The sequence below is a fragment of the Gracilinanus agilis genome, chromosome 3 (genome assembly GCF_016433145.1).
Source record: "Gracilinanus agilis isolate LMUSP501 chromosome 3, AgileGrace, whole genome shotgun sequence".
NCBI lineage: Eukaryota > Metazoa > Chordata > Mammalia > Didelphimorphia > Didelphidae > Gracilinanus > Gracilinanus agilis.
In genome coordinates this window covers 410,745,744-410,755,504 of record NC_058132.1, presented here as the reverse complement: position 1 = coordinate 410,755,504, position 9,761 = coordinate 410,745,744, and the positions used below count along the sequence as shown (strand labels likewise).

The 9,761-nt window shown below is 37.7% G+C and overlaps 1 protein-coding gene across 2 annotated transcripts in view; it reads left to right on the top strand.

Moving 5' to 3' along the window:
• The window catches only part of RCAN1 (regulator of calcineurin 1), a 110,172-nt gene extending 100,614 nt beyond the window's left edge, over positions 1-9,558 (top strand). For both annotated transcript variants that reach the window (XM_044670237.1, XM_044670238.1), the window contains exons 3-4: positions 3,407-3,566; positions 7,794-9,558. In XM_044670237.1, coding sequence (XP_044526172.1) covers positions 3,407-3,566; positions 7,794-7,966 — 333 coding nt within the window. In that variant the 3' untranslated portion in view covers positions 7,967-9,558. The remainder of the gene's footprint in view (positions 1-3,406; positions 3,567-7,793) is intronic.
• The last annotated feature ends 203 nt before the right edge of the window (positions 9,559-9,761 follow it).

Below are 9,761 nucleotides of genomic sequence, written 5' to 3'. Positions count from 1 at the left end.
ACACACACACACACACACACACACACACACACACACACACACACACACACACACACAAAAGCTACAGATGAAGAAGCCCCATCACAACTGACAATCAGCAGAGAGCAGCAGCAGCAGCAGCTCAGCCAAGACACCCTGAGAGAGAGAGCAGTGTGGGAGGGATAGAAATTGTACTTACCCCAGCCACATATGTGCCCTCTGTCTGTGCTCCTGGTCATGCATGTTATGGGAGGAGTTTGTGGGAGGGAAAGCACATATGGGGAGAATACTGATGGTCACACCTCAGCCACTGTTGAGCCCTCGCATTCTCTCATGAGATCATCGCCCTCCTTGTTCCTGAGCTGCTTTGCTGAACTATTGCTGCCCTCTGCTGCCACATCAGCTAAGGAGAGAGACTGAAGCCAAGTGGAACTGGCAACCTTTGCCCTACTTTCTACCAATAACCAGAGTCTTCATAATTGTCATTTGTGTGTAGTCGTGCTTTTTAGTCTACTTTCTTTACTCTCTATTTCATTTAAATCTTGCTATGTTTCTTTATAGTCTTCATATTTACTATTTCTTATGATATAATAATATTACATTATGTTTGTATATCACAGTTTGTTCAATTATTCCCTGATCATTTGACATCCAGGTCATTTTGAATTTTTTTTGCAATTACCAAAATGCTGCTTAAATCACTTTTGCATAGAGTATTTGGGGCCATTAATAACATCCTTTAATTATATAGTTCAAATAACAGTTTCACTGAATCTAAGGTATTAAATAGTATTCATTTTGTTTTTCTTCTACTGCATCTTCAGGAAGAAAAGTGGTCCAAAAATGTTTATTTATATAACTAATATAGGCCTGGAAGTTATATACATATGTGTATACATATATGTATACATACATATATACAAAATATGTATGTGGTTTTCATATTATAATTTGTTCAGAGGTTGGGATTATAGTTTACTCCATGTCCACCTCACATGGTACCTAGTTCTGTGCTCTGCTCACAGCAAAAAATAATACTTGCATCAAAAAGTTTAGATAATAGCTCTAGTTTCAATCCTTAAAGCCAATGACCTAACCTCAAAAAGGATCAAGCCCAAAACATGTAGTATATTTTTAATAAATTTGAAATTTTGACGGCATGGCACACTATTCTGGAGGAGGGGGTGAGTTTCCCATTCACTATCATGAGGAAAATTGTCATTATGACATGGATAAGCAGAACAATGACTAGAACTAAGTCATAAATCAATAGGTTTTTAATAACCTTTTAACTTGTATAGCCCTTTGTATGTTACAATGTACTTTCACACATGCTATTTTTCCTTTAAGCTGCATATATAATGGGTTTAGTGTTATTACTGTAACTTATCGCCCACCCTTACCACTCCTGGGCTAAGGGAGGAGGGTTGGGCGTGGGGCTAGCAACCCCACCCTGTAAAAACTACATCTGCTAAAGAAACTGCAACCTAAAGCAGGGGCAGCTGGGCTAGCTCAGTGGATTGAGAGCCAGGCCTAGAGACGAAAGGTCCTAGGTTCAAATCCGGGCTCAGACACTTCCCAGCTGGGTGACCCTGAGTGACCCATTGCCTACTGGTTGTGGCCCTATTCTCCTAGAATGGAGTCCCAGGATAAAAATTAAAAAAAAAAAAATGTAACTTCTTTGATAGGTAAGGAAATTGAGACCTAGAAAACTTAAGTGATTTGCTCAAAGCCCTGTTACTTAAATAGAGGCATTATCATCAAACCTTTCTGATTTGTTTATGTGCCCTGCCCCTTTCCCCTCATCTTCTGTTTTGTCAGTTCCTGAAAACCTCTATATGTTCTATATATCTATAGATAAATCCCAGTTCATTTGATATCAAGTTCAAAGATTTTTCTGTTGTTCCATGCTATTAATAGTACTATATTGAGATAGTCCCAAGGGGCCAAGGAAGGAAGTTACAAGGGAAGGAGTTTTAGAAATGTTATTACTAAGTTAAAGGAAAGAATATTAGTATAAGTTTAACATTTTCCAGTGAGATGTGTTTCAATGGGGGCCCAAGGAAAGATTTTTTAGTAGAGGATTGTTAAGTAACAAAAATTAAGCTGAAAAATGTCATGTCTCTCCAGATACAATGTGCCAGCAATACTTTTCTTCATCAAATTAGGAATCACTCACCTATACTTGTCCAAAGGTTCCCAACAACCTTAGCCTTTTGATGTCAGCTTAACTTGTGCTGCAGTAAGTTCCCCTCTCATCACCTTTTGGCCACCTTCTCCCATTCTCCCTTTATGTTATTCAGTGAAACCTGATCATCAGTTTTTTTGGATATTTATTTAAAAAAACATTTGCCCATTTGTTCTTCTCTTCATTTTTCTTGTTCTCCTAGAAAGTGGACTTTTCCAAAGCCTGCCTACCAAATTCTTTACCAGTTTTTTTCATATTTTCCTCCTATTTAAAATAACATTATAACATTACCTTTTAATTAATGTCCAAAAAATGTATTTGTGCAAATATAATTTTAGCAACATAATGCAATCAATAGCAGTAAACCTCAGTGACCTAAAACCCAGAGCCAATATTACAGAAATAATGTGGATAAGATGAAAAGATTAGACCAAAATTGAACAGGAAGAAATTCTAGTTCTGTTTCTATAACTAATCCATGAAGAATCTTAAATAGATCTCAGATTCTATTTAGACTATGACATATCTCTGAAGTCCCTCCTAAGCCTAAAAAATTCCAAATGATTTCAATATGATTACTAAAAATCTTTAGAACTTGAGGGATATAGAAAAAAATTACTGTTTCACTAATGTCTAACTAAAATTTGGTATTTTCTTCAATTATTAATGTAGTCAACAAAACTTTATTCTGATAAAGGGTCCATGGGCTTCCCAAACTGCCAAAGGGCACAAAAAATCGTTAAGAACTACTGATCTAAACCTGTAAGCTTTATTGACTGGTAGGGTGCTCTAAATGTAGAACAGTTATTTTTAAAAAGCATGTATACATTTAGTAATTACATAGTATAGCATACATCATCTCATAAACCCACAATAAACCTTTGTGGAAGGTAATGCAAGGGTTGTTATCAGCATTTATTATCACATCCATATCTCTGAACCCAAATTTGGAAACTTGGTTTTACCCAAGGTCACACAATTAATTAAGCAATGTGATTTGTTTAAGAATCTTGTTCCCTGACCATGGTAAAATTGCTTTAGAATTTATCCCTAGATTCACAAGTGTTTTTATGTCTGAACATTTTTTTTTTCCAATTTCACAACTGTCTTTTGGGGCATTTCAATTATATTTAATAATTCCTTGTTTATAGTACAATGAGAGAGCTTCATTCATATGCTTTAATTGCTTGCTGGTGAATCTTTCTGAAAGTGTTTGGGTTAATGTCCTTTTCTCTTTAGACTTTGCACATAGGAAGCTCGCACCTGGCTCCACCTAATCCAGACAAACAGTTTTTGATTTCTCCTCCTGCCTCTCCACCTGTTGGCTGGAAACAAGTGGAAGATGCTACTCCAGTCATTAATTATGATCTTTTATATGCTATCTCCAAGCTAGGACCAGGTAAGGACTACTCTTATAACAAATGTAATAATGGGATGAAGCAAAAGAATATGAGGCGGGGAGGAGGAGGATGTTGTAAAGATGTTAAAATTCAAAGACTGGCTTCTTCCCCATCACCTTTTCCACTTCATATGGTTCAAACCAAACACACTTTATGCTCCTTCCTCAGAGATGTTTTTGTTCTACCCTAAATTCATTTCAATATAACAAACATTTATTACATGTCTAATGTCTTTCAGTGAAAAGTTTCAAAAGCAGGGAGGGGGGAGAGAGAAAAAAATAAAAATTTTTAATTGAAAAAATTTATTTTTTAAAGTCTCTGGTATATATAAAACACTGTACTAGGCATTAGCCCTTTTCTTTAATATTTTAATTCACTTCTAGAGCCCGACCCAGCTGGCAATATGAATATATACCCACTTCTCAACGTCACACGCTGACCAGAGAGTTAGGTTGCTAGAGGACTAGAGAGATGGTGTCCCTTTAGAGTCATAGATTTAGAGCTGGAAGGGACCAATCTCCTTCTTTTACAGATGAGAACCCGAGTCTCATAATGGGTAAGGGAATTGCCCAAGGTCACTCAAATGGTTAATTACTGAGCCAAGATCAGGACCCAGGCTTTCTAAGCCTAAGATCCAGTGCTAGAAACCAAAACAGAGCACTACCCAAACAGAACCCTAGCTAAGACCCCCATCAAAAATTCTTGCAGGGCCAAATAGAATTAAAATAATTTGCAGGAAAGTGAAAATATAGCTCTTGCAGAAGACATATTCAGTAATAGGATAATTGGATTCATTGATCCAATTCATGTGTCAATTTCAGTTTTGTGGCAACAGAGAACAGGGATTATGCTAAAGAAAGAATCTTAGTAGTGAGTCACTGCCCCTCTTATGAAGGGGACTTCATAGAGGGTAGGTGGGGACATTTTCCCATTGGGCTTGCCAAAATAATGAGAAATTATAATTCTTTCAATACCCCCAAAAGAAAGTCAAGAACCTATCAATAATTGCAAACACTACAAAACATTCTTCATATTGGATTAGATGACCTCCAGGGTCCTTTCTAAATTCAGCATCTGTACTCCTAGAAACTGAGCAATTGGTTGGAAAAGATATCTGAATGGCCTTTCCTCCCTCACCCCTTGCCTTAAGAAAGGTTGTTAGAGGATGAAGAGACAAAATGTAGGATCATGGAATGAGGACATTTGAGCAGCCTCCGTGTAGCCATAGTCATTTCCTCCTGAGCAATCTCCATGGGGTATAGAAACTCCCATTAAATAAATCTCAGCTCTCACAGTGCTCAGTGAAAAATATGATGTTCTTTTTTATTGATAGTCCTTTTTGTTGGGGATTTAGTGTTCTGGATTCATCAGCAATTTCAGATCAAGATTCCATAAGCCTTGCCCAAACTGAAAGTTCCCTCTGGGACTTATAGAATCACATTACTCACTCCTAATCTTGTCACAAAGGTTAGGCTATCAGATAACAAGCCAATGGGAAAATGTACAGGGCTAACATGGCATCTTTAGAAAGCTCCTAGCAGGTCCTAGGATTTTTTTAGGGTGGGTGGGAGTGTATTTCAGGATTCTGAAGAAAAAAAGAGTATTTCTTTCTTAGGGGAAAATGTGGAGTTATTTGCTAAGCCAAAAGTATATCAATTACTATCTCTCACACCTTCAAAAAAATGGCAAAATACCTTTCCAGGATTTTCATTTCAAAAGTAATCTCATCAAAAAACAAAGGCAATCTGATCTTGACTTAACTCATTAGTTTCACAATAATTGGCCTCTTTCTCTACTTTTTTTTTAATCCTTACCTTCTATCTTAGAATCAATTCTATATATTGGTTCTAAGGCAGAAGAGATGCTAAGGCAAGGAAATGGGCATTCAGTGGGTTTGTCCAGGGTCACACAGTTAGGAAGTGTCAGAGGCCAGTTCTGAACCCAGATCTCCCACATCTGATCCTAACTCTCAATTCACTGAACTCTCCTCTCTACTTTTAATTTAATCATTCTTGAAGACTTTTCCTAAATTTGACCCATGGACCACTTAGAAATCTCTTGATTTTTTCAGTGGTTGACATATTAGGTAAGCATTTGAAAAGAAAAGTCAACAAAATAGTGAATTAGCTGTATGGTGAAAAGAAATATATTAGACTTTCCTGAAATAGCTGTGGCTTATTGATTAAGAGCACTGGGCCTCAGTCAGGCAGACCGAGTTCAAATCCAGCCTCAGATACTTCCTAGCTATGTGACCTTGGGCAAATCACTTGGCCTCTGTATACCTAGTTGGAAGCTAAATGGCTCAGTGGGTAGAGGCCAGGCCTTAGAAAGATTTAAGTTCAAATCCAGCTTCAGACACATCCAAGCTGTGTGACCCTGGGCAAGTCACTTAACTCTTTCCTCAGAGACGGGAAGCCAAGAATCTTTCCCTTTTTCACTATACTCTCATCCCAAGGTACAAAGACAGGCAAAATCTTCAACATGTAAACCAAAAACAAAAAACAAATGTTAACTTCTCAACTTTTCTCTTCCACTTTTTTCATGTCTGTACTTTGAGTAATGTAAAATGAGGGGTAATTTAAAATGCACAGAAATTATCCCTAAGACTTCTTCCAGTGACAGCATTCTGTGATTCTAACTCAGTCCTTCAAGCATCTGTGATTTCCCCAGTGTGACTTGCCTTTCCACTAACACTAAACATGAAGCTTAAATTCATGAGTTGTTGTGGCACAAAGAATGTATTTCCCTAATGCTTCCTCCTCAAGAGAAGAGCTCCTCGGAAGGGCCTGGGCAACAGGCAGGTAGTTCCCAGCCTATTCCACAGTTTCCCACTTCCCAGGCTCTTCGAAGGAGCCTGCAAGAGCTCAGGGTCATGGCTATGCCGTGATGAGCCAGGACAGGAAAACTTGAAGGCAGTTTCAGAGATTCTAGAAAGCAGAAAATTGAGGTAAATTTTATAATATCACACAGAGAAGAGAAAAGATTTTTTTTTTCAGTTGAAAGTTGATAGAAGCTCCTCAAGAAGCTCCTCACGATGTACTGGCCTATTTGGGAGAGGACAAATCTGTTTTGCCTCTAGGAGGCTACCCAGTGTGGAATCTGCATTGGGCTTGAGGGGAGAGGAGCAGAATGCTGCCACAATCATCACTTTCTAGCTGCAGGATCCACGTTAGTACTCCTGAGAGTCTAGAAAAGGCCTTTACTGATTCCCTGTGTGTGACTAGGATTCACCTTGGCCCATATTTGGGGCACGCTCCATCAGTCCTCCTTCCCGCCCTCTTGCCTCAAGTTAATGATGATTGAAAAGACTGAGGAGCCCTGAAAGAGAACCTATTCCTGCCTGTCCTCAGTGGCCTCTCCAGTTCCTCATTCTCTCCTTATTCAGTTACTGCGGCAACCTATGGAAAATCTAAAGTCAGATGGCATAGTGACAGTCTCCTCCACAGGCTTATTTCTAGGCAAGGCCTTTCTATGATTGAGGCACAGCCCAGAGACACCTCCCCTCCCAGCTAACACTGCCATTTCCAGGCTGGCTCAGTGTAATGCAAGTTATGACATGATCTCCTGAGATAGAAAGACTGCTGGTAGATCTACCCAGACTGCTTGTTGTGTGAGAACAAATCTCACTAAATTTAACAGTGCTCCAAAGTTACAGTAAGCCATGGAACTGTCTGTTATGGCACTGGCAGATAACTGCCTTTCTTTTTTAAAGGAGAAAACACTCTGATAACATGGAGAGATCCTCACCATATTAAAGTGTTGACTGCTTCCCAAATACACACACACTTGAGCAGTAAGAATGAAATGTGCTTTGTGCTGAAAGTGCTCAGCACCAAGAAGGAATTGATGGGCCCCTACTGTCTGTCAGCCTGCCTTAGGGTACAAAATAGACCTTTCAATAAGCTTACTGTGAATTTATTTTTTAAGCTAGCAGAATTGGTTTCAAGAGTTTTTCTTATTCTTGTTTTTTAGGAATAAGCCACCAAAGACATGAATTGTAGAATCTTTCTACACAGATTCTCAACCTAGATTTTATTAATTTACTTTTAACATTTTTATATTGAAACAAGCATGCCCATCTCTCCAGATTGTCAACTTTGTTTAACAAGTTATTCAAAATTATGTGTACAAAAGCCAGCTGCATTTCCATTTGCTAGTCCTTTATTTTATTTTCAAACTTGTTTGGGACATTTCTGAGGTGTCCTGTGTGTGTTTTCCATTCCCAGGTGAAAAATATGAATTGCATGCAGCCACTGACACCACTCCCAGTGTGGTGGTCCACGTATGTGAGAGTGATCAAGAAAATGAAGAGGATGATGAGGTTGAAGGAATGAAGAAACCCAAACCAAAAATTATTCAGACAAGAAGACCAGAGTACACACCTATTCATTTAAGCTGAATTGGCATATTGGCCTAGATGAATTCCAAACCACTGTTCATTCATAGGGAGTAATCTTTTACTGTGGAAATGTCAGGTCACGATTTTTGTGATGGCAACAAGATGGGTAGCTGTGGCCAGATTTCCAGTTCATGTTGTTCAGAAAAGAAGCCAGGAGCTGCCTAGCTCCTTGTTCTCAGTGCTGCACATCAGTTAGTGTTCATGGAGCCCTAGAATGGCCTTATGCCCATCACTGAGTTAATGATGATCAGACATTTGGGAAAGAATTGAAAAAGCCAATAAGCAACACTTGTACTTGTTCTTTTCAGGTGGGCTGTTTTGGTTTTTGTTTCTGTTTTGTTCCAGAGAAAAGATGGTCACAGGTGTAGGGAGAGCTTTATGTTGCTATACAATCTACAATGATAGACTTCATCGTCTGGTGGGCTATAGACATTGTGTGGAATACTAGTAGAATTGTTTAAAAACAAAACAAAAACGCACAATGTGGAAAATTTTCAAATGTTTTCTTTTTCCTTTTGTTTTCTTATTTTGTGCATGTGGAGTTAATGATTTTCCAAATTAACTTTTGTGTCACTGTCTTATTAAGTTTTGTTTTTTTGCTGTTTTGTATTTTGAGAAAGCCTTTAATATTTATTGCCCTACCAGATCCTAGTCCTCTTTTTTCAGAGACACTCAATTTACAGCTGGAATGCATTCACTGATTCTTATTTGGTGCCATATGTAACTGTGCTTTTCAAAAAAATTGATCTGGATTTTAACATTCATATGTGGGATTTAGCCTGAAGAATTAAGAAACTAACATTTTTTATGGCACAATTTAGCAAGTGGCTAGTCTTAGTTTAAGTATTTTTTTGGTTGGGATTTGGGTTTATTTAATGTTTATTAAACTATGAATGCTAGCTGTAGGCCTACTTGGGAATATTGGCTCAGATATTTTGATTTTTTTTCCACTGAAACATGAAAATCAACTTGTAAATAAAACTGTTAAAGTATATTCATAACTGTGTATAGCTGGGTGAAAATATGGCAATGGAAGACTATTATAAATCATAGCTACTTACCTGTGTATCTGTATGTTGTAGAAGATGCTGTTAAGACATTTTAACAGAGTTTGGATTCAAAGCATGTGAAGTGGATAGTAAATGTGTGATTATATAGAAGAGGGATGCAGTGCCTTTCCCCAAATTTCAAGTGGAATTCTACTATCTACACATGTAATTTTTTTCTAGTTGCAATGTGTATGTCCAGTAAATAAGTATTACATTTTGGACTTACAATGCCATAGCAAGTGTTTCATTTTGAAGTACTTAATGCCAAATAACAATGCATGCTTCAGAAATTTGAAATATGGTTTCCCTGAAGGAACAGTTAAGTTTAGAAGCTACTTTTTAGTTACTCTGATCAAGAATGTGGTTGAATGCTCTCAGAATTCTGTTTACAACACACCAGGAGGAAAAATCACCATTACATAGTTATTCAAGTGTTTCTAATTATGTGGTTTTTAGTTGGAGAACCTAACCTTGAAACATCATTTTTTTAAAAACTGCATTCTATAATAAATTGGCACAATATGCTCTTTGTGCAAAAAAAAATTTCTCTGTTTTATTTGGGTGGAATCAATCTTGAGCTCAAATACTTTACCAATCGAAGTGAATTTCCAGTGCAAGTAGTCCTTAGCTTGGGACTGGCAGTTTTCAAGCCTTCACTTTGGGTCAGTTTTATGTTTGATTAAGAAATGAGAAAAATAAAATTCAGAGGTTAGTTTCCTGTGTGCATGCAAGCACCAAGCTCCTGA